Source organism: Nylanderia fulva, unplaced genomic scaffold (assembly GCF_048542155.1).
Source record: "Nylanderia fulva isolate GAGA-0341 unplaced genomic scaffold, ASM4854215v1 Scaffold4, whole genome shotgun sequence".
Lineage (NCBI taxonomy): Eukaryota > Metazoa > Arthropoda > Insecta > Hymenoptera > Formicidae > Nylanderia > Nylanderia fulva.
Genome location: NW_028190476.1, coordinates 3,969,842 through 3,996,533, shown reverse-complemented (window position 1 = coordinate 3,996,533; position 26,692 = coordinate 3,969,842). Strand labels below are relative to the sequence as shown.

Genomic DNA, 26,692 nt, shown 5'->3' with positions numbered 1-26,692 from the left:
AATGATGATTTGCCGTTTCTCGATAATGCTCATTACGAATATCGCCGATTATGTTATTGATAATCATTCGAGACTTAATTATCATATATGTGCGCAAACATCGATTTTGTATTTCTTGATTATCTTCATAAACTCATTCGTCTAAGCCAGAAGGAGATAGTATGGCTAGACAAAAAATATAAATTAGATTTTTCTTTTCCCGAAAATTCTCTCATTGGAATTATGGATCAGTCTAACGCATGATTTGATAAAAGTATTGTAGCAACCTAGTTATCATTTTTCAGAACATTATTAGTTTTTTTTTTTTTTTTTCAAAAATAGAGAAGGTGAAAATGTATTTAAATAGAAATATACAAGGAGAGAGAAAGAAAAACACTTCATATTTAAAAGAATATATTTTTCATACGTCTGAAGTTAATAAATCTCTGATCAAGAATTGTAAAATATTTTTTGATTAAAATTACAATTTTTTGTCACAAAAAATAAAATCTTTTTCTCATTCGGTAGTCTTACTATGTATTTTATTACATGTAAAACATCATACTTTAAGCCTGTTCTCCCAATCCCATCGTTGTTCTCCTTTAATAAGAGCCTCCATTTGAGGTTTAATATTAATATTTAAATAATCATACTTATTTCCATGTTTCACTGGAGTCCATGTAAAATCAGTTGAATTAGGTGTTGGATTTCTGGAATAAATATATAATTGATTATTACGCGATTGTAAGATGTCACAATAAATATTCATAAAAAATGTCAAGTCTATGATACCCCGTTTTAGCAAAATTTGTCCACATCTGCGTTAAGTGTTTCATTATTTTATAATCCGGCGAACTAGATGCAAATGGTAACACACCATAATCTATTCCTACATAAGGATAAAATAGATAACCCAGTTCCTCGAAGTGAGATACACCTACAAAATATTGTTATATAAATTAATCTCAAAAGTTGATAATTTTTCCAGTACATTACAATAAGTGTAATCTAAAATTTATATTTAAATGTTGTCTAAATTTTTCTTAATCAAATTTCTCCAAAACTACGTTTGTCTTCTTACTATCATATATAGACATTTGAAGACATTTAATTTCATGTTCACTTCTTTTCTAACTCTAATATTAATTTGATTCTTACATATAGTTCTACATTAATTAACAACGCAATACCTGGAAGCGGCTTTTTGAACCATATTTTCTTCATAGGAGAAGTATTACTTGCGTATGAAAATTTGTACAAGTAGGTCGACTCGTTAACATTAGAATTCATTTGAGTATCAATTGCTTGTATAATGCCTCTATAGAAATGCTGATCGCTCATAAAATCGGAAAGATTCATTATAGTTATCTCTGACACACTTTTTTTACCAAAATACAATGATCGTAATTTCGGTATTGTGATCCCTAGTTGTGGTAATTGACGCAAAACTTTAGGATGTATGGCTTTCTTGAAATCAGAATTAATTTCCTTTAAAGTCTTGGTGTTTACATCTGAAACGATTTTAATAACGATTGTAATTTTAATTTAATTTATTTTAACTTTAATTTTATTTTTTAATTTTTATTTAGGTATTTTAAATAAATATGTAACTCTATTACTTTGAACAAAACGGTTTCATTAATAAATAATTAATAATTGTTTGTACATTTAAAAGTTACATATTGATGAAATCCTGAAACTTATTAATATTGATTAAATTTATTATAACATTTTGTGTACATCCAAATATTTTTAAAATATTGCAGATCGCTTTTCTATGAAAATTTTACATAAAATTGATTCATGATATACTAATAATAATGTGTAATAATGAAAAGCAAAAGCAAATATATATACTTACGGCCGACAGAAGTGGCTCTTATGAAATAATTGCCTTCGTTGCTATTATATCCGAACATGATTGGTACTTTAATTCCATCACTTAATAATTGCAATGGTTCTTTTGGTAAAATAGGATTCGATGACTCGGAATCCACGGTCGGCGTAAATGAAAGTAAAAGATTTAAACCATTCTGCAAGAACATAATATTATCAATATAAAAAATAATGTATTGTAATTCATCGAACATTATTATTGCAATAATCGTAATAGAGCGTTGCGATATTTACGTCTACTGTCATAAAGACCATCATTTCTGTTTCTCGCAATTTTCTTGCGTCTATCATTTTCAGAAATTGCAAGGCGACTTCCGGATCTGAAGTCGTTTTACCAAGTTTCTGGGCTAACATCAGACCATTATTGATGGCATTGTTTCGTTCAGTAAAAGCCCAAGTATTAGTCATGACGCCACTTTGACTTATTGCTTTATGAAATAAACCTGTTAAGCACACATTCGTACATAATATATATATATATATATATATATATATATATATATATTAATCGATTCCAAATTGATAATAAAAGACAGTTAATATTGATATACATATATTAATAATATTTAAGAACACATTTTATATAAAAAAATAAAAATATAAATATATAATAAACCTGTTAAGCACACATTCGTACATAATATATATATATATATATATTATGTACGAATGTGTGTGCTTAACAGGTTTATTATATAATTATATATATATATATATATATATATATAATTAGCATTCAAAAAAGTTTTATATAATTTTATCATGAGATCTTTGCTTTTTTTCTCTTTCACTCAAAATAACAGATAAAATTAATCAGCATGCTTTTAAGCAGGTTTATTATATAATTATATATATATATATAATTAGCATTCAAAAAAGTTTTATATAATTTTATCATGAGATCTTTGCTTTTTTTCTCTTTCACTCAAAATAACAGATAAAATTAATCAGCATGCTTTTAATTTTCAATTATCAATTTGGAATCGATTTTTTTACTGAAGAATGTTATCAGTTATCTTGCAAGTAATTTTCTGCAACGTTCTAAAACGTCGATGTTATATAGTTAGCACAATCGAGATTTAAACGAAAATAAAAAATATCTTAATTTAAAATTAAATTTTTGCTATAGCAAAGTTATAAAAAAATTTTTATTTTTTTATATAAAATGTGTTCTTAAATATTATTAATATATGTATATCAATACTAACTGTCTTTTTGACTTGTTCCTTTAGTTAACGGTGAAATAGTAAGTAAGTGAACTATCGCTCCAGCCGCACTTTCACCAAAAATTGTGACGTTATCGGGATCTCCACCGAATTTCGATATATTTTTTTTAACCCATTTTAATACCATAACTACATCTTTTAAGCCCTGATTTCCCGCCGCCATTTTTTTAGAAAGATTGAGAAAACCTAAAAAGAGAGTGAAAGAAACATGTCGTTAATACGTTTAGTAAAGTTTATTTATATAAGTTATATAAACATATAAAATTTCAGCGATCAAATAAATTAATTTCACGAGATTTTTTAATTAAGTACTTATAATTCGACAACTGTTTTTTAAAAAAACAAAATTTATAAAAAAAGTTATGAAACGTTAAAATTTATGAAAAAGTTATAAGTTAAAAGAATTGATTATTGTTTTGAAATTGGTATTTTTAAAAGACATATACATACACGTAAATTATTTGAATTGTGTAGGATGCGTGTGCATGTGTTTACTTGAAAAAAATAGATTATTGAACGCAAGTAACATACAATGATTTCGAGCTAATTAATTATGTACCTAGAACACCTAATCTGTAATTCAGGGTAACAAGTACCACATCCTTCTGCACGATATGATCGGGACCGTAAAAAGACGAGGTGCCATCTCCAAAGAAAAAGCCTCCACCATGTATCCACACCATCACAGCGCGTTTCTTTGAAGGCTTCATATCGTTGGTATACACGTTCAAATAGAGACAGTCTTCATCGCCTACGATGTTTTGTGTTAAAACATCTGCCTGAACACAGACGTTGCTGTAAAATGAAGCGTCTCTGTCGCCAGACCATGGTTCTGGTGGTTGCGGATCCTACAATCAATGTTTATTATCCAAATAAAACTTTATAGATGATCAGCTAGATGAAATTTTGGCGTTATCTTATCTTGATATAGATAATAAAAAATATGTATTATCTATATCTGCATCTTACAATTAGATGAAAAAAAAGATTATCTTTATTAAATTATCCAGATAATTTGGTTTAGAGTCGTAGCATAAAAATAATTAATTAGTAGAACTTAAACAATAAGCGATAAAAATTTAGAAATAAAAGTATGAATATTTTTATATCCCTTTTATAATTTACATTTTTTTCTAACTGTGTCTACATAAGCAATCTTAAAAGTAGTAATATTAGTAGTATTATCTGGAAGTTATCTAGATAAATCGCATAATTTAATTAGATATTTTAAAACAAAATCATCTTAATTTTATCTAAAATAAATTTGCATATTCATCTCATCTTTATCTAGCTAATTTTAAAATCATCTAAACACAACACCACTGCCTACAATAAACATGTAAAATTCGTCAAAGAATTACATCAAACACTTGTAGCAACAGATACACATGCAAATACAAAATGGGGTATGAAACGGGCTAATAAGAGAGATAAACATTTGTTTTTCTCATTATTTTGAACATTTCGGTTTGGACTACCTTCAATAGATTACTAAGAGAAAATTCAAATGTCTTAAAAATATATGATGTTTAATCAGAGCCTTATTAATTTATTATAAATACGTATGCAATTGCGATCTGCTCTAAACTTAGCGATATCGTTAAGTCATAAATCCTTTCTTTGAAAAAGGCATATTAACTGAATGAATTTAATTTTAATCGAAGTATTGAGGGTTCTTTTCCGCGATGCTGGTTGGTTGTCTCGAAGTTTGCTTCGCGGCTTGAATCACAACCAAGTTGTTTGACAATTTTACAGTTTGCGGTTAAATTTAATATTATTTTAATTTACCGAGTTCCTATTATATCTACACATAATTTTATGTTTATGTCATTATGAATTTCTATTATGTATATTATATTATTTAATTTTAATTCACCGAATTACTATTATATGCACATAATTTTAATTTGCCGTATTTCTGTTATGTAAATAATTTTAATTCGCTGAAATTAATGATAGATAGAATAATCGATTCATTTATCTATCTCTATTCGATATTGCATAAGGTCATAAGGGGATATTATTCTCGTATCTTTCTAAAAGTTTCTAAAAGTTATATTATTTTTTAAAAGTGCGTTTTTCTATAAAGATAAAGTTTAAACGAATTTACTACATTTTTCACATTTCTATTTTTTTCAATTTTCGAAATGTACCTGTCGCGATGATGCATAGAACGTCGCACATGGCAAGAAACTTTGAAATATACGAACTACAGCTATGAAAACTTCGGTTCGCACAAGTTTACCGTATCGCGCATCATGTGCGCGCTCATTCCCTTAAAGCCATATAAGGTAGAAAAACTTAACCGGTAGAACTTTGTAAGCAATCAATTAATCCTCTCAAGAATGGTAGATTAGATCGAGAAGAATACTCTCAACAGTGATTGATCGATTTGCTTTATCGCTTAAGTTCTATCACTCAAGTGTTTTTACACGCTTTAGTTACACGAACAATGCAATGAGAGGATTAATTTATGCTAAAAATAGAACGTTTAATTGCACGGCACGTTTGCACCTCAGAGTGTTTATATAATTGTACATTGCACTTATAATATGCATTTATTATAAATTTTTAGCGTAAAATATTTTTCTCTTATTACGTTGATGAGAAATTATTATTATTATTTTTTAACAATTTAGATATATACAGGATTTTCAGGAGGAATGGTCAGTATTCTAGGACTTGATTGTATACATACATCATTTTAAGCATAACAATTTATGTAAAAATGGGTCTATTTTGAACTGTTATGAAGATACAATGTTCAAGTTTAAGAACGAAGACATTTGTTAACTTAATAAAATTAAATGCTATGAAAGAATTATATTAAATTTTTGTAAACATTAGTTCATCTTCGATAAGTCTTGTGTTAGTTTCAAATTTTTAGTTCCTGATGTAATTAAAATGGCTCATATTAATTCATGTCAAAATTATTATTAATCAATTTAAAAATATTTATTAATTATTCAAATGTATTGCAAGTTGAAAATTTCATACAATTTGATTTTAATAAGTTAATGAATGTAGTCATTCTTAAAACTGATTATATAATATCTTTCTGTCCAAATTAGGACATATGTTTATATAAACTTTTTCACCTAAAATGATATGTACAATTATGTCCTAAAATTATGTAAAAGATCCTCCTGTATAACTAAATTTTATTTCTATTTTTTTTTTTTTGCAAATTACTGTATCTTTTATATTTTATAAAATTATTCATTAAACAGTTTGTATCACTTGTCAAATTGAATCTTTTAACAGAGATATAGTAATATTTATAATCATATGTCATTCTCTGTACTTACTTGAAATCTGAGATCATCCACTGGAGGTTTAGCATATGGTATTCCACGAAAGGCATTGTAAGAATTGCCATAGATGCTTTCCTCGACGATGCCGAATAATGTCCCTTCGGACACATGTACTTCTACTCTGTCCGTGGGAGATGACTCTGAAAAATTTATGCTCTGGCTAATTTATTACGAAAAGTAAGTATTTATATATAAACACATATAGACATTCTCTAATTGTGATCCGAAAGATACACGATGTTAAAATCAAGTTCGTATCTTGATAAATATAAAGATAAATAAATAATTATTTTGTGTACTACAGGGAAAATGTCGCTCTTATTAAATATATACATTGTAACAGCAATAAAACATTATTAACAAATTGTTCGATATTGCAAACACAATCTGTCTCGTTCTCGTCGCAGATAAAGAACTTTTTTATTTAACAAAATTAATTTTCCTCATAAATCTTTTTGCTATCTGTACAACAAGTAATAAACTTTATTACACGAGATATATGAACAACTATATCAACGAATAAGTGCATTTTAATGCCATTCCTTTGAAAAAGAAAAAATACATTAATTATGATTATAGTTACTATGCATGGTTAAATTTGAAGTATTACAAAAAGTTACAACATATTTAGATTTTTATGTAGGTATATAAAAGTATATACACAAAGTATCCTACAATTACATTCCTCAGTAAAAATGTCGAGAGGAAGGCCATCATTTTTTGCATGTTCCCAATTTTTATTATGTATTATCTTTGTAACTAAATTTTAAATTAAAATACTACTAAAATAAAGAAAATGTAGTTTTGTTGATATTTTATTTTCACAAGGTTTAATTTATAATTTATAATAAGTAATAATGTATAATAAGGCTTAAGTTATAATTTAACGAAAATTTAATTTTTTCAATCGCTTATAACTCGAAAATTATTGGTGCCTCGACATTTTTACCGAGGAAAAATCGTCTCCAAATGACCTTATAGGAATCTCCTTTATTATCAGGATGTCTGGTAATTTTGGGACATATATATTTATATATAAAATTCGCGAATTTTATATATAAATATATATGTCCCAAAATTACCAGACATCCTGATAATAAAGGAGATTCCTATAAGGTCATTTGGAGACGATTTTTCCTCGGTAAAAATGTCGAGGCACCAATAATTTTCGAGTTATAAGCGATTGAAAAAATTAAATTTTCGTTAAATTATAACTTAAGCCTTATTATACATTATTACTTATTATAAATTATAAATTAAATATATATATATATATATATATATATATATATATTGACGCTAGATCGTGTCTAGAAGAATTGGCTCTCGCACCTATATGCATCCGCGATTTTAAATTTCCACACGGGTGCTATTACATATAAGAGACAATACACGACAAAGTGCTTGCACATGTATGTGTGTGTATGTGTTTTCGAAACATCACCAAGCATTGTCGTCGTCACGTCGTTCTTGTCATCCCGATACGCGACTGCTTTTAACTCTTGATCGATGGTGACGAAGGCGACGATAATCGCGTCATGTTCGCTGAATTGAACGGAGATGTCAAGCCGAAACGCACCTTCGGCCGCTTATATTCTATCTATACGACGTCGATGCAATCTTCGTCGCGCATCGTGTTCGTTAATTCAGTGAAATATAATTAATCGGCTTTGTTGTCGCGCGCGCGCGCGCATCAAAGAGGACGGATGAGAGGCGTTATATGAAAACTTGCTATTGCGTCTTGCCATTGTGTTCCCCGAGGTATGCCCGAGGAATATTGCGGTATGCACAATGCACACTATATAAATGCAAATTTACTACAGAATTGCGGAAACAAATAAAAATGGCGGTCCATACGCGCGCCGCGAAGCAGTGATACACAAGTCTGCGGAGAAGCTTTCCCGGACAAAGACATAAATCAATGTGCAATTGATTGTGGAATACTAGGGAATTTTTTTAAATCCGAAATTGTTCTATTCGATAACTGATCGCGCGACATTTTGTGTGTTTATGTGCGCGTTTTCCGTTGGAAAGCTCCCTGTATTAGAGGGCTTTGGGTGCTTTTCAGTAACGGAAGTGTTATACAGTTCTTTTTCCTTGAATTATATACCATCTGCAGTATTTGCTGTTATCTAAATAAAATTATATAGATGATCATCTAGATGAAATTTTGGCGTTATTTTATCTTTAGATAGATAATAAAAATATATGTTATCTTTATATCTGCATCTTAGATGAAAAAAAGGGTTATCTTTATTAAATTATTCAGTTAATTTGGTTTAAGGTCATAGCATAAAAATAATTAGTAGAACTTAAGCAATAAGTATGTCGCCAGGGTTTGCTGTTATCTAAATAAAATTACATAGATGATCATCTAGATGAAACTTTGACGTCATTTTACTTTTATATAGATAATAAAAAATATGTATTAATCTATATCTGCATCTTAGATAAAAAAAAGTGTTAAATTATGTAGAATAATATTCAAATAATTTTTGGTGTAAAGTCATAGCACATAAAGATATTTAAGTAATAAAGCTTAAGCAGTAAGCGATAAAAATTTACAAATAAAAATATGAATATATTTTTATATACCTTTTATAATTTACATTTTTTTATAATTGTGTTTACATAAGTTGTCTTAAAAATAATATTATCTAGAAATTGTCTAGATGAATCGCCATATAATTTTATCTTTTATCTAAATATATTCAAAACAAAATCATCTTTATTTTATCTAAGATAAATTTACATATTTTCTCAATTTTTTAGCTAGCTAATTTTAAAAAATATTTAAACACAACACTGACCATCTGGTAAATAAAAATCTTACCTTCACGGCCCCAAACAAGTTGATTGAGTATTAGAATGCATTTCAAAATGGAGACCAAACGTAAGCTCACGTTTGACATTTTTATCTCTATTCACGGATGACAATATCTCAACTAGTAAAGGCTGACGATGTCAACGATCTGTAATAATTTAAAATTGCAGAAGATACTTTTACCATAAAAAATAATAAAAAATGTAAAAATATTGGTATCCGCGAAGTGACGCAGAACGACGATACATAATATTTTAAGTAGATGATGTTGACTGCTGTCACTAAGACATATCCTTACACAATATTGCTTATATTGTAGGAAAACACTCTGTTTACTAAATTAATTAATTTCTTCTGAACGCGCGATTGATTTTTTCAAGAAACAGTTGTGTACGTATGTACATGCCACGGAAAAAAAGATTGCTGTCAACCATAATAAATTTTAATTATATAATGCAAAATAAAATTCGGCTCGTATGCAATTGAAATATGTGATAAATTAGAAGGCCAACTTAACGACCTATAAGGTATTAATTACAATTTTTTATTATTATATGTCATATTATAATGTTACAACTGATAAACGTTTCGACTGTACGACAGTCTTTTTCAATATCATTATCGCTATGCTAATATGTCAAAGAATTAAATCATTTAGTAAAACCGAACTTATTATACATATATCATCTATAGGATTATATTATGAACAACGCAGTAAAAATTCATGCTTATTGGCTTGAGTTAAAACGCCTAATCTCGAACATCAGATTTCTGTCGTTCATGCTGTTATAATCTAAATAAAAAAAAAATAAATTTACTGCGTTGTTCATAATATAATCCTATAGATGTTATATGTATAATAAGTTCGGTTTTACTAAATGATTTAATTCTTTGACATATTAGCATAGCGACAATGATATTGAAAAAGACTGTCGTACAGTCGCAACGTTTATCAGTTGTAACATTATAATATGACGTATAATAATAAAAAATTGTAATTAATACTTTATAGCTCGTCAAGTTGGCCTTCTAATTTATCACATATAATAAATTTTGTTAGTACAAATGGACAGCAAAAGAATTTGCTAAAAATAATAATTTTATTTGCTGAAAGTATATTTGCTAATTATTCTGCAAATTATATTATAATAACAAAAACTATCTTTACTCTGCAATGATGATTATGTATTAACAATGATGATTTTACTATAGTAACAAAATATATTTGCTGGAAATAAATATTTGCTTTAATAGTAAATTAATGTTTATCTACAAATTAACTCAGCAAAATTTTTTTATCCTATCAATTAAACAGATTTTACTGTACCATTAAAAAATTAATTACAACAGCAAAATTTGATTGCTGTTACATCAAATATACAATAGCAATGATTTTGCTGCAACAGCAAAATTATTTTTTTCCGTGGCATAATTCGATTCTCCCAAGAGAGTTCACAATTTTCTAAATTGAGAAGCAGCGTGAAAATATATGTCTTGAGTATTTCTTTGTTTGGTTCTATAAGATAGACAGATAGATAAATAATCTGTTACTCTTTTGGAACTTGGCTTCTCTTCGCGATAAAGAGATTTTAAATAAGAAAAGGATTTTATTCACTATCGATGAGATCGGGACGATTTCTCTCTTCTCTTTCCGTATCGGACCTAGGCAGCTTAAATTTTTGAACGATCGAGGGAGAAGAAAATGCCAGCACGATAGTGGAATTGTGATTAAAGGGGAAACAGCGCAAGAGAAGTCGGAATATATCTGATTTGTGTATCACGTGAGAAGTTTCTCGTATTTACTCGAAGAAAACTATTTCTCTCTTTTCCTCGGTATTCCCATTCTGATGCCTCTTCTCAAGCTCTTTCCTGACTTCTAAATTCTCTTTTCTTCCTACATTTCTGGTATTTCATGTTTTATGTGATGTACTTTAAAATTGATACGCATCTCCTCTTACCACGTGGTATTCGTTGATGCATTCCACATGTACATACGCGTACGTGTTCCACAAAATATATTTATGAAACATCTATTTTAAATGTGCTTTATATTTGGGTCATAACTTGATTGCGCTTATAAAATTTATTGTTACTCTAGTTCAAAACACTTTTCCGTTATAACACGATATAAAGAAGGGTCCACATTATCGAGCCAAACCTCAAATTAAGTCCTGAGCTGAACCTACAAATAAACTCTCGAATCGATTTCATCGACCAATGCGTTTTTAAACTTTCATCGAGCTAAATTTCGTGCTAAATTTGCGCGCATTTCTCTAATTTATTATTTATTACCTTCGATCAGATAATTTATGCCAACGAGTTTACGATGTTGCGGATATTAATAACGAGAAACTTCATAAGACTCTGATAATTTAGATGCGTGATCGAAAAAAATGGGAGGACTTTTCCTTATAAGGACTTTTTCAATAAATTATGCGTGGCGACTACAATTTTCAAATATTTTACAAGTTATTTTACAGACTAGTTAATAAAAGAATGTAAATTTTCTCTCTTACGAAAACTCTTTTAATAAAATACTACATTTTTCGAACAAACAACTTAAAGGCAAATACGAACCAAATCATAAAGCGTTAAAAATAAATTCATTTACATATTTAAAATCGATCGACTATAAATTAACATAATAAAGTACGAGGATGCAATAAAAATATTTACATAAATTTAATTATACATTTATTATATATTAATATCAGAAAATTAATAAACTAACATAAGATAACGCGAAGATAAAATTATAACGTGTAGATAAAATTATGCGAACATTTCAATCTTTCTTTGACCTTGGCCTTCTTTCAGCCTTCCTTTAATGCAAACAATGAAATAAAAATCCAGTAGTTTAAAACATTTTTCGAACATTTTACAGATTATTTCTCGATGACAATTTATTAATAATAATCTCTATGTTTAAATAACTTGAACATTCATCCGTTATTACGAATTTTTAGAAGCATTTTGCTTAACTTGATCAACAATTAATCTATCAAGAGTAAAATCTACATTTCGTCAAAATTATTTTCTTAATATAAACAGAATAATTAATATCGTTGTGTTTGTTGTGGCATGCAAAGAAATATATACGTATAATATTTACCCAGATAAAAATGTTTAAAAAGTATGTACGAAAATTAGCCTTGACTTCGATTTGATTTCGACAACGATTGTCCAACCAAACTTAATACTTTATTTTTATATTTATTACTTTATTTTTAAATACTCTTTAATCATGGGTGTCCGCAGAGGGAAGCAAAAGGGACATTTGCCTCCCCTTGGAATTAGTAAAAAAATGAAGCATGTGCTCTCCTTTTAAATTAACACTAAAATTTATTTGCATATTTAATATAAGAATAAAAATAACAAAAAATAAAATTTAAAATGATTAAGAACAAAATATTTATAAAATCTAATATGCCCCTTCCTGGAAAAAGATTCTGCGGACGCCCATGACTTTAATTGTATATACTTACTGTACTAACTGTTAAAAAGATGTCAAACATCTGAATGTCGACAGTAGACTGATTAAAAAACGAAATGTGTTGGACTAAATCGGTCACTCTTTTTGACAAAACAATCATAAATTAAAATCAAAACCTTTCAGCTCTTGTCGGAAGTTGTACAATGCGATATAATATGATTGAGTGTTTCGAATAGAAATGTAAACATTTTATGATAAATTGCTACATCAAAGTATCGAGAACTCTATTTATTACTAAAAATTTAGGAAGACTTTCAATATATGAAACAAAAATATAAATTTCAACCGACTAAAAAAGCCAGACGCATTTCAATAAAAATTAATTTTTCATCGAAACTTATTAGTTGGGCATAAATTTTCCTTGCCAAGTAATTAAATAAATTTTATTTCGAGATTTTTAATTCAAATAAACCTCCCTCTTCCTCCACTAAAGAAGCAAAAAAATATATTGGGGCTTATAACATTCTATTTATAATTTTCTGTATTTCGAGGGAACGTAAATGTTTACATCCTCGTTTCGCGATTATTTGTCTCGAATTTCTGTAGATTTTTTATTTAATACAAATATTTCCGCCGTAATATCAAATACGAAATAAAAAGACCTCTCGCTCTTTTCACCCTTTTGCTCTTGTTTATTTCCCCGAAGACGCCTAGACGTATTGCAAAGGCATTTTTCACGTGTCGATCATGATGATGATTATACATTATTATGACTGAATCGAATATGATTTATGGGGTCGGTCTTTGCATGCATCCATTACATCACGTTGCAGAGACCGAGCATAAACGAATTACGAAAGCGTTTTTGTTATCCATCAAAACTAGCGCCGGTTGCGAGATCGCGTACTCGCGATCGATAAATGTGAAAAAGGGTCAAAGAAAGTCTCTGTTTTCGTTTGTAGAACGTCAATTACACCCGGATATATATCGTGTATAGGGCATCGATTTATATCGAGGCGTGTTTGTATCGCGTTTTGTTTAATACAATAGATAGTCATTTTCTCTGTCCTTTTTATACATTTAAATGTACAGATATATTAATTAAGTATACAGAGTGTCCCAGAACGCTAGTAGTAAACCAGTTATAGGCAGATTCCTGGGATAATTTGGAGACAATTTTTTCTCTACAAAAATATCGAGACATCAATAATTTTCGAGCGATTGAAAATAAGGGATTTTTCGCAAACTAAGCGCCTTGTGGAAATAAAATGTTAATAAAATCATATTCTTTTCTTAATTGTTGTAGAGTTTTGTTCGTCGTCATCTTATTGTTTGTCAGATTAGTATACATTATTCATTATGTTGCTGTGAAAGTTCTACATTGTTATAAGACAATAACATTAAAAGCAATTCTTCTTCGATAAGAAGAGACATTACCAGAAGATACATTACGATTTGTGAGCGCGGTACGATATGAAAATTATAATTCTGCAAAAAAAGATTTCTTCTAAAAAACTCGAAACTATTGTAACGTTAAAATTTTCAGCTATTCAGACATGGCGACCGTACTGTAGACACTGCAAATAATGAATCATTCCCAAATGATCCATATAAAAACTTTGACTATTATCCGGATGACAGCGGTCAGTTAACTAATGTAAGACATTTTATACATATGCATTTTTAATCCTTTCACTGTTAATATCATCTTATATATTCTATATTTTATGTCACATATTTAAATTTTCAAAAAAACAGAAATTATGACAATTCTGCGGAAATACTTATTTTTCATATGTTATATGTATACATCGAGAGAGTAATTACGGCTAACTAAATACGTCCGTAATAATAACGAAAAGATTGACATTTTTCTCATTTCTTCGTTTTCGCGTTTGAAAGATATTATTTGTTTATTCTCAAGTTTCCATCTCGTTAGAAGAGAGAAAGTGAAAAATATTATGTCTTACTTTCCTTCTTATATATTATTTATTTTTATTAATAATGTTATTATCAAGGTCGGCAAGAGAGAAGAGAGTATATGCACTCGGAGTGATGCTAAAAATCAGATACAACAACTTTCTCGGATCATATTATTATCCGCCAGATATCTACATACGTAGCTCGCTGATCCCTAGAACCAAGACATCCGCACAGATAGTTCACGCGGCACTTTTCTCACTTAATGGCGAGCAAAAGTGGAATCTGATACATCCTTGGCAACCAGCAGATATCAATTATCTTTATGAGGCTCAAGATAAACTGCTGTTTCCATTTCTGTGCCCTATATAAGTAATCTTTTTTTCTTTATCAATATATAATACCGAATGTATAACAATAAATGGTACATCTCAAATAATATAATAATAATATATTGATTTATATTGAATTTTAATTATATTGATGTCATAATAATAGACTCTAAAACTTTAAAATTATTATTGATATAAATAATGATGATTATTAAAAAGAAGAAAGTAGATTCCTTTTTAAGTGTAACATTAATTATCAAATACGTATAAATTTGATAATAGATTAAATTTGTGCATGAAGTACGCGAAAGCTTAAAAATACGAGACTAATTTATGCATCAATAATACATATATATAATTCTAAAGTTTTTAATTTATCTAAATTTCGATAAGAAATTTTTTTTTAATGATATAATTTTAATTTATCAGTTTGATGAAATAATTAATGAAATAAAAAAAAGATCATCTCTACAAAGTTTGGTTTTAAGGAAATCGATTTTAATATATTAGTCATAAAAATGCTATACTAATTTTCGCATATTGTTATTTTAGTATGAGCTTCTTCCTTGATAAATTTGTGATACGTTGTTTGATATCTATGAAGATAAGAAATGGATATAAAGATATCTATATACACAATTTAGTACTAAAAGACTAGAAGACACACAGAGCTTAAGATTGCTGATATATCACTTTATTAATTATATTAGTAATCATGCGATTAAAGACTTCTTGTACATTATAAGAACGCTTACCTTATTAATCGTCAGATTAGTACATTATTCATTATGTTGCTGTGAAAATTCTACATTGTTAAAAGAGTTAATATTATATAAATTATTAATACAAATAAACAGTTTCACATTTATAATAACAAATCTATATAACAACAACATAAACATATATATATAGATATATATACATATAATCAATTTTATTCAAATCTTATAAAAAATTTTTAATATGCCATTTAAATGTTTTGTCATTTAAAAATCATTCAAAAATCTTTATAATGTCGTTCAAATGTTTTGTCAAATTCAATCAATCAAACATGAATAAAAACTACATCACAAAGAGAATTAATAAGAACAGTCGAAAATCAAATCGTTAAAAGTTAGAATCGAAGTCCATTTTTTCTGGACATTGCGATTCTTCGTTCGTCGCAGTTGTCGCCGATAATAATTGAACGAATTTATTATAAGGACATAATACCTCACAGCCAGGGATGACTTTTTCTTCTATTTTTGCTGGTATACCTAAATAATATAATACCTACAAAAAATAAGCATTTGTTATAATTGTTAAGCATTAGTGATACAAGTATTATTTGCAAATGGTACTGGCACATGAAAATAGATTCTTACTTTCACAAAATACTCGTTATTAATTTCATGCAATTCTATCATGATACAGCTTCCGTATTTTGGAATTTCGTTATTATATATATTTAAAGCCTGCAATAATGCGGCCACATTTATGTCGTGTGCAGAAAAGAGATTAATCTTTAGCTCTGGTAAGGTTCCATTTATTTTCTGTTCCATATCGTTAATTATTCTGCCTAACAATATACCTAGATAAAATGTTTATAAATATTTTATAAAGTATATAGATACATACGTGATTTATTCATGTATAAACATTTTTTTATTAAATTACACATGATTGAAATGTGTATCAATCTCTTTAATGCAATCATTAAAGTAATAGATTTAATTATTTTCTCAATCATAATACTCTATGTCAATTTTTAGTAATTATCTGTATTTCATAGATCTAAAACGGTAGCGTGCTTCAGAATGCTGTTATTTCTAACGGAACATATATTTCTCGCATATTTAACATTAACATGTATTACAGTAAAAAGAACGTTTTTTTTTAAACTTGTGACATTGAAAACGATTATTCTTCTCACTTTTATAGTCATATTTATCTGAGGAAAAATAAAATATAAAAGAAAATGAAAGAACAAGTAAAATAGCTGAATGTTATTTATATAATCGAAATGTATAATTAATATTTAAGCACAATCGCGAAGATTAATCTGTTATTATTAGAGAATTCATAAACAAAATGTATGTTGTTGATTCAAACATACCTCCATTTATTTTATTTAACGGGCCATAACTAAATAGTTTCATTTGGAAAATAGCAGCATCCAAAAGTTTGCCATTTGGAAATATGTCTTTCATGCATGGCAGTGTAGGTAGTCCATAATGTTTTTGTGCAACCAAAGTACTATACACAAGTAAACAGTCATTCATTGTGGTAATATTTTTTCCTGTGCATATTGACAGTTTTTCCCTTAAATTAGTAAATTTTGCTAATTTTTTTTTTATTTCTGGAGTTTGTAGCATTTTTTGATAAAGTCGTTTATACCTATCCGAAAAAATGCACATATTTGAATTAAATTTAAAATAATAATAATTTACAGAAGAGAAATAATCTTTAATTTAAAAAAAAAAATATATTATTTATGATAAATTTATATAATATAATCTGTAAATATAGACACGCTCTTTTTGAAACGTAATGTAAAAAAATATCTTAAGTGTCGCAAAATTAAATTAAATTAATTAATATATAATATAGACTAATAAAATAAAATAAATGTTAAAAATGTTAAGAAAATGAGAGTATATTGTATACATTTGTTTAAGTTTTATCAATCGCTTGCCTTATATACATATATTATTTTTGTTTCGTCCATTTGTCATATATTATTTTGACATCAATATAATTAAAATTCAATATAAATCAATATATATTATTATTACATTATTTGAGATGTACGATTTATTGTTATACATTCGGTATTATATATTGATAAAGAAAAAAAGATTACTTACACGGGGCACATAATTTCAAACAGCAGCATATCTTGAGCATCATAAATGTAATTGATATCTGCTGGTTGCCAAGGAAGTACCGGATTCCACTTTTGCTCGCCAGTAGGTGAGAAAAGTGCCGCGTGAACTATTTGTGCGGATGTTTTGGTCCTAGGGATCATCGAGCTACGTATATAGACATTTGGCGGATAATAATATGAACCAAGAAATTTCTTGTATCTGTTTTTTAGCATCAATCCAAGTTTATATTCTCTCTTCTTGCCGGCCTTATGTTATTAATAATAACATTATTAATAAAAATAAATAATATATAAGAAGGAAAGTAAGACATAATATTTTTCACTTTCTCTCTTCTAACGAGATGGAAACTTGAGAATAAACGAATAATATCTTTCAAACGCGAAAACGAAGAAATGAGAAAAATGTCAATCTTTTCGTTAATATTACGGACCTATATACTTAGCCGTATTTGCTATCTTGATGTATACATATTACATATGAAAAATAGGTATTTCCGGAGAATTGTCATAATTTCTGTTTTTTTGAAAATTTAAATATGTGACATAAAATATAGAATATATAAAATGCTATTAACAGTGAAAGGATTAAAAATGCATATGCATAAAATGTCTTACATTAGTTAACTGACCGGTGCCATCCGGATAATAGTCAAAGTTTTTATATGGATCATTTGGGAATGATTCATTATTTGCAGTGTCTACAGTACGGTCGCCATGTCTGAATAGCTGAAAATTTTAACGTTACAATAGTTTCGAGTTTTTTAGAAGAAATCTTTTTTTGCAGAATTATAATTTTCATATCGTACCGCGCTCACAAATCGTAATGTGTTCTCTTCTTGTGGACGAAATGCTTCTAATGTTGTAAGCAAACCGAAATAAAGCATTAGAACAATGACTAAATTATGTTGCATTTTCGTCATCCTTCGAACTAAACGCATAATAATTATGAAATTGAAATATTTCACAATGATGAGACCGCAATGTTATAAAATGTGATTTTTGTGTAATTACTTACGTTATAGGAAGTACACTATCCGATGATATTAATGTTCGTGATTGTTTTGTCAAAGTGACGATACCGATTGTTTTGTTGAAGTGGCAGGTATAACAAATACCTTTAAAAGATAATGTAAATATTCAGATTTAATTAATTAAAAAGTATACATATATGACAATAATTTCTTAGTATATAATATAAAATTTTTTAAGCCAAAGGAAATTATATAAAAAATAAATGTAAGTTTTACATTTTTGCGAGACAGGAGATTGATAATCATGTTGTCTGAATAACGCGATATAACATGTGTTACATTTTGTCTTTTAAATCCAAGAAATCTATTTTAAGAGGTAAAAATAGCTAAATATATAATTCAGTTTTACGTTTATTATTATTTAATATATTTGATTTCTGAATCTAAAAAACTCGCATTTTAATATTATAACAAATAACAAGAAATATGAATGTATGCGTTTAACATAAGTCACACGGCAGTTGTTTTAATATGTTAATTAATTACTAGCTCCATAAATGATTTATTAATATAAATGAATTATATAGGAAGAGATGTGTTGCTAGTTTTATCTAAAACTTTAAAATTATTATTGATATAAATAATAATGATTATTAAAAAGAAGAAAGTAGATTTTTATTTAAGTGTAACATCAAATGTTGAATATGTCAAATATGTATAAAGTTGATAATAGATTGAATTTGTGCATAAAGTACGCAAAAGTTTAAAAACGACACTAATTTATGCATCAATAGTACATATATATAATTCTAAAGTTTTTAATATTCCTACTTTTCGATAACAAATTGTTATAAAGTGATATAATTTTAAATGCTTTAATTTTAATAAAATAATTAATGAAATAAAAAAAAATCATTTCTACAAAGTTTTGTTTTAAGGAAATCGATTTTAATATAGTCATAAAAAATACTTAATGCTAATTTCTGCATATTGATATACTTAGTATGAGATTCTTCCATGATAAATTTGTGATACGTTGTTTGATATCTATGAAGATAAGAAATAGATATAAAGATATCTATATACAATTTAGTACTACAAGACTAGAAGATAGAGCTTAAGATTGCCGATATATCACTTCATTCATCATATTAGTAATCATGCGATTAAAAACTTCTTGTACATTATAAAAACGCTTACGTTATTAATCGTCAAATTAGTACATTATTCATTAAGTTACTGTGAAAATTCTACATTGTTAAAAGAGTGGATATTATGTATAGATCATTAATACAAATAAACAGTTTTACATTCGTGATATAATTAATCTATATAACAATTAACAATATATATGTGCTCTTAGTACTCGGATTTTCCGTGATATTTTCAATCTTTCATAATTGCATGATCCATAAATATTGTTACAATTATTTTGCAATTACAGTATTTGAGCAATTTATTTTGAAAATCTCCATCTGTTACCTGTGCGTTATTTATTTAACGGTAACGTTGATGAAACAAATAATTATTTGGGAGGGTTGTTGTTTCTTTGCATTTTTAATAATCCACAAATTGCTTATATGTATGATTCGTCTTGATTTATCTTCTCAAATAATCCGGCAATTGAAGAGAAATTAATTAAATTGTAATTTTTTATAATTGTCTGAATTTTTCAGATTTTAATATTATATTTTCGAATTTTTTAAATGAAAGAAAAGGATTTTTGGGGATATTGAACACTACTTTAAGTCGCAATCTGTTTTTTTTTTTTTTTTCATCTTTTTTTTTCTTTTTCTCTACTATTACGATTATTTAAGGAATATGCGAATCATAAAAGAGAATACAAATCTTGTAGACAAAATTCGTTTGGCACAAAGTTTTTATATTTGACATTATTAGCAACGATAACGTAATATGTAGTTCTTTGGCAGATGAACGATATATGATGATCGCAAATCCAGTAGTTTAAAACATTTTTCGAACATTTTACAGATTATTTCTCGATGACAATTTATTAATAATAATCTCTATGTTTAAATAACTTGAACATTCATCCGTTATTACGAATTTTTAGAAGCATTTTGCTTAACTTGATCAACAATTAATCTATCAAGAGTAAAATCTACATTTCGTCAAAATTATTTTCTTAATATAAACAGAATAATTAATATCGTTGTGTTTATTGTGGCATGCAAAGAAATATATACGTATAATATTTACCCAGATAAAAATGTTTAAAAAGTATGTACGAGAATTAGCCTTGACTTCGATTTGATTTCGACAACGATTGTCCAACCAAACTTAATACTTTATTTTTATATTTATTACTTTATTTTTAAATACTCTTTAATCATGGGTGTCCGCAGAGGGAGGCAAAAGGGACATTTGCCTCTCCTTGGAATTAGTAAAAAAATGAAGCATGTGCTCTTCTTTTAAATTAACACTAAAATTTATTTGCATATTTAATATAAGAATAAAAATAACAAAAAATAAAATTTAAAATGATTAAGAACAAAATATTTAAAAAATCTAATATGCCCCTTCCTGGAAAAAGATCCTGCGGACGCCCATGACTTTAATTGTATATACTTACTGTACTAACTGTCAAAAAGATGTCAAACATCTGAATGTCGACAGAAGACTGATTAAAAAACGAAATATGTTGGACTAAATCGGTCACTCTTTTTGACAAAACAATCATAAATTAAAATCAAAACCTTTCAGCTCTTGTCGGAAGTTGTACAATGCGATATAATATGATTGAGTGTTTCGAATAGAAATGTAAACATTTTTTGATAAATTGCTACATCAAAGTATTAAGAACTCTATTTATTACTAAAAATTTAGGAAGACTTTCAATATATGAAACAAAAATATAAATTTCAACCGACTAAAAGAGCCAGACGCATTTCAATAAAAATTAATTTTTCATCGAAACTTATTAGTTGGGCATAAATTTTCCTTGCCAAGTAATTAAATAAATTTTATTTCGAGATTTTTAATTCAAATAAACCTCCCTCTTCCTCTACTAAAGAAGCAAAAAAATATATTGGGGCTTATAACATTCTATTTATAATTTTCTGTATTTCAAAGGAACGTAAATGTTTACATCCTCGTTTCGCGATTATTTGTCTCGAATTTCTGTAGATTTTTTATTTAATACAAATATTTCCGCCGTAATATCAAATACGAAATAAAAAGACCTCTCGCTCTTTACACCCTTTTGCTCTTGTTTATTTCCCCGAAGACGCCTAGACGTATTGCAAAGGCATTTTTCACGTGTCGATCATGATGATGATTATACATTATTATGACTGAATCGAATATGATTTATGGGGTCGGTCTTTGCATGCATCCATTACATCACGTTGCAGAGACCGAGCATAAACGAATTACGAAAGCGTTTTTGTTATCCATCAAAACTAGCGCCGGTTGCGAGATCGCGTACTCGCGATCGATAAATGTGAAAAAGGGTCAAAGAAAGTCTCTGTTTTCGTTTGTAGAACGTCAATTACACCCGGATATATATCGTGTATAGGGCATCGATTTATATCGAGGCGTGTTTATATCGCGTTTCGTTTAATACAATAGATAGTCATTTTCTCTGTCCTTTTTATACATTTAAATGTACAGATATATTAATTAAGTATACAGAGTGTCCCAGAACGCTAGTAGTAAACCTGTTAATGGCAGATTCCTGGGATAATTTGGAGACAATTTTTTCTCTACGAAAATATCGAGGCATCAATAATTTTCGAGCGATTGAAAATAAGGGATGTTTCGCAAACTAAGCGCCTTGTGGAAATAAAATGTTAATAAAATCACATTCTTTTATTAATTGTTGTAGAGTTTTCTTTAATAAAATTTTAATTTAAGGCTTAATTACAAAGATACATTATGGCAAAAATTGGGAACGTGCAAAAAATGATGGTCTCTCTCAACATTTTCGCTGAAGAAAAATCATTCCCGAATGATCCCACGAATCTGTCATTACCAGATTTACTATTATTATTAATTTTGAGACACCCTGTATAAATGTATCATTATTTCCAAACTCGTCCGAAGTGTTACCGTATTCTATAATCTATTATCCTACGTCTTACAAGCCAAAGCTTCTAGATAACACCATAAAACAAACAACCAACATGAATATGCAAATTTTAAGGACAAGTTTATGACAAATAGACAATGACGAAAATAATGAAGTAGCATATTAGTAGAAATAAGCTGGAACGATGATAAAGCTCTTTCTTAAAGATATAGATACGAAAGTACAAAGTCATTTCCGTGGAAAAAAAGAACTCTACAAAGTTCACACCGATAAAAAGTTGATTTATGGACAAGCTGTTTTTCTAAGTGCACGTATCAGAGTAGCCATTTACACTTTATCAACCGTGCAAATTTATCACATTTTTGACGTGAGTAATGTTAAAAAGCGTGTATGTACGTAAAAAATTGTGTACAAAACTTGATGTACAGATACATGCGAGATTTGAGGGATTTCGAGAGACTGAAATTATTTGTATTTTTAAAAATTTTAAATTTAAAGTTCAAATGATTTAAAGATCGAGCAGTAAATTAACAAATGAAATAAACTTCCTTAAGTTCCTCTTTCATTGATCTCACTTTCACAGGAAGGCGAGGAAATAAAATTTGCACGAATATAGTAGCTCGTAATCTTACATAATAAACGCCTTATATTTCTCTTCCTCTCTATACATATATGCGTCAGAAGGGAAGAAATGGTCTGGCAAAGTAGAACGTCTTAGATATATCCGGCTTCTCTACTTCGACGCGCTTAATGGATCGCGTTACATCGAGCTAAAAAGTTTCAGACCATCAAAAACGAAAAAATCTGATTGCTCGGATTCTTATATATAGTCGTGTTTTTTATATACCTAACAAGGAAAGGGTCGGAAGTGTCCCCCTCCGATTTTAATGAGCTTTGAATATGTTGTAGTCTAGATCAAAATAGAAGACACGTATTTTTTTTATAAGTGCTAATTTGGCCGTTAAGGGGGTGAAACACCTTCTTGAAAAAAATCGATTTTTTCATTTCTCAGCAAATACCGTCGAAGCGATAAGAGATATAAAGAAAAGTTTCAAATAAAAGTTTTATGGTTTTTAATGTACTTCAAAATCATGTAATCAGATTTGTCGAAAATGTCATATTTTTCGAAATCTCCCCCCCTCCCTTTCAATGTTTGAAAATTTTTAAATTTGTCTTATAACAAAACTTATAGCTCATTTAACGACAAATTAAATCATATATAATAAAGTTGTATTCCGAAGTCGCATTTTTCAGAAATAAATTAAAAATATCCCTATACACTACTATATGCCCGCTTTATCCGCTTCATGACGCTCGTTATTCACAGCGACAGTTATTTTTCTTCGCAAACTCACAGAGGCAACCATAAATTAGCAATAAATAATTTATTAGAATATATTTTTATAAATTATAGAAATTATATTTATAAATATAATTTATAATTATATAATATATATAATTATAATATATATATATTATGTGACAATAAATATACATATAATTTATATGGAAAAGAAATGTTTTTAATGCATGAAAAATAAAACTAGTCGGACAAGGAAAATTATTGATCAGATGCCGAGGTTAATAGATTCAATTCTATGAATAAACAGATGTCGCATTCGCAAAATGAGTTGGTGCAATATATTATTTTATTAACAACTGCGTGCAGTGGAACACATATTACTACACAAGTATACACGGTTTTGGACCTGAGCAACCAAAAGCTGTTTGGGGGACTGTGGGACGAAGACATGATGAGCTACTACTGTTGGACCCTAAAGCGTGAAACAGATCTCAAGAAATATAAAAGACTCAGTTCAACCTCTGTTCATTTCTGATTTATACTTTTCAATTCAATAAATGGCCGTTAATGGTCAAGAATACTAAAATAATGAATTTATTGAATATTTTGAAAACTAGAACCAATTTCAAAAAACGGTCTGCTGATTATGATTCAGCCTCCGAATTTACCTTATAAACAGCTTTTGGTTGCTCAGGTCCAAAACCGTGTATACTTGTGTAGTAATATGTGTTCCACTGCACGCAGTTGTTAATAAAATAATATATTGCACCAACTCATTTCGCGAATGCGACATCTGTTTATTCATAGAATTGAATCTATTAACCTCGGCATCTGATTAATAATTTTCCTTGTCCGACTAGTTTTATTTTCACATAATATATATATTATAATTATATATATTATATAATTATAAATTATATTTATAAATATAATTTCTATAATTTATAAAAATATATTCTCATAAATTATTTATTGCTAATTTATGGTTGCCTCTGTGAGTTTGCGAAGAAAAATAACTGTCGCTGTGAATAACGAGCGTCATGAGGCGGATAAAGCGGGCGTATAGTAGTGTACTCGTATAGGGATATTTTTAATTTATTTCTGAAAAATGCGACTTCGGAATACAACTTTATTATATATGATTTAATTTGTCGTTAAATGAGCTATAAGTTTTGTTATGAGACAAATTTAAAAATTTTCAAACATTGAAAGGGAGGGGGGGAGATTTCGAAAAATATGACATTTTCGACAAATCTGATTACATGATTTTGAAGTACATTAAAAACCATAAAACTTTTATTTGAAACTTTTCTTTATATCTCTTATCGCTTCGACGGTATTTGCTGAGAAATGAAAAAATCGATTTTTTTCAAGAAGGTGTTTCACCCCCTTAACGGCCAAATTAGCACTTATAAAAAAATACGTGTCTTCTATTTTGATCTAGACTACAACATATTCAAAGCTCATTAAAATCGGAGGGGGACACTTCCGACCCTTTCCTTGTAAGTATTAACGAGTACATTTCGCAATATTTTATCCCTTTTCTTATGTTTTATATGTATACATATACATATATTTATTCATAAAAAGAAAGCATATTTTATATATATAAATAATTATATATATATATATATATATATATATATATATAATATACATAAAAACATATTTTATTTGTAGTTGTGATTTTATAAAATACCAGGATTTTATTTTTTTACAAACATGGTGTATAAAGAGAGAGAATGAGGGAGAATAATTTATATGTATATATAAATAAAAAGAAAGATATAAAAAAAGGAAAGAGAACAAAGAAGAGAATAATTTATATATATATTCATATGTATAAATATTCTCTCTTCTGCTCTCTTATTTTCTATGTATATGATATTTGGGAGAAAATAAAATCCTTAATATTTTATAAGAAGTAAAGTGCAAAATCACGACCGTCACAAATAAAATATTTTTCTATCAAGATATTTTTCTAAGAAGAAAAGAAGAGAGACAAAGGCGGTAAAAAAAAAGAAATAAAAGCCAGCAACATGATCGTCGGAAAGCGCATATTTACGTACACTAATGTGTTTGACAAACACACTATATTGAAAAAAAAAATTGAACGCTCCTCTTCCGTATTGTAACATCTCGTTATTGTTTCGCGAATGTATACGAGAAGGGAGAGTAATATCCGAAAGGGAAGGATGAGGAATAATATCCGATTTTGCTTCTATGCACGCGTGATTTATGTTACATCAAAGTATCTATACCAAAAGTTGAATTAATATGCAAAAAGTTCGTCGCGAATTTTTCATCCAAATTTTTGCGATTCGGATAATGCCGATCGAGCGTGGCACGGGAGAACACAAACTTTGATCTCTATAGGATAGGTAAACGTGGTGAAAACCCGAGAGTAACGAAGCGAATATCGATTAGCTCCGCGTTAAAAACGTATTCTCGCTGAAACGCGCGAATGTGGCATTCTAAATTCGCGCTCGTGTAAAAAAGGGGGCAAAAAATTAGTGAAAAAGCGCGCTCGATAAAGCGCGATCCAAGATCGAGCGAGTAAATTTAAATACGACGCCA

At 28.2% G+C, this 26,692-nt stretch overlaps 3 protein-coding genes across 16 annotated transcripts in view; 1 reads left to right on the top strand and 2 right to left on the bottom strand.

Moving 5' to 3' along the window:
• The window catches only part of Dh31-R (Diuretic hormone 31 Receptor), a 151,667-nt gene that overhangs the window by 79,189 nt on the left and 45,786 nt on the right, over window positions 1–26,692 (top strand). The gene's annotated exons all lie outside the window — the stretch shown is intronic.
• LOC114936267 (juvenile hormone esterase-like) lies at window positions 381–24,846 on the bottom strand. Of its 3 annotated transcripts, none has more exons than XM_085486059.1 (10): window positions 24,784–24,846; window positions 9,249–9,387; window positions 6,410–6,555; window positions 3,661–3,949; window positions 3,084–3,287; window positions 2,110–2,318; window positions 1,841–2,012; window positions 1,170–1,490; window positions 772–916; window positions 381–689 (listed from the first exon to the last, which is right to left on the bottom strand). In XM_085486059.1, the coding sequence occupies exons 2-10, from the start codon at window positions 9,325–9,327 to the stop codon at window positions 539–541; spliced, it is 1,716 nt and encodes a 571-aa protein (XP_085342185.1). In that variant the 5' UTR covers window positions 9,328–9,387; window positions 24,784–24,846; the 3' UTR covers window positions 381–538. The 3 variants fall into 3 exon arrangements, with proteins under 3 accessions (XP_085342185.1, XP_085342184.1, XP_085342186.1); XM_085486058.1 differs by lacking the exon at window positions 24,784–24,846 and adding an exon at window positions 14,792–14,853; XM_085486060.1 differs by lacking the exon at window positions 24,784–24,846 and adding an exon at window positions 12,725–12,765.
• LOC114936282 (venom acid phosphatase Acph-1-like) lies at window positions 15,900–18,860 on the bottom strand. Its single transcript, XM_085486066.1, has 7 exons — window positions 18,806–18,860; window positions 18,597–18,718; window positions 18,406–18,516; window positions 17,771–18,036; window positions 17,020–17,300; window positions 16,289–16,494; window positions 15,900–16,196 (listed from the first exon to the last, which is right to left on the bottom strand). Exons 2-7 carry the CDS (start codon window positions 18,708–18,710, stop codon window positions 16,032–16,034), a joined length of 1,143 nt encoding a protein of 380 aa, XP_085342192.1. The 5' UTR covers window positions 18,711–18,718; window positions 18,806–18,860; the 3' UTR covers window positions 15,900–16,031.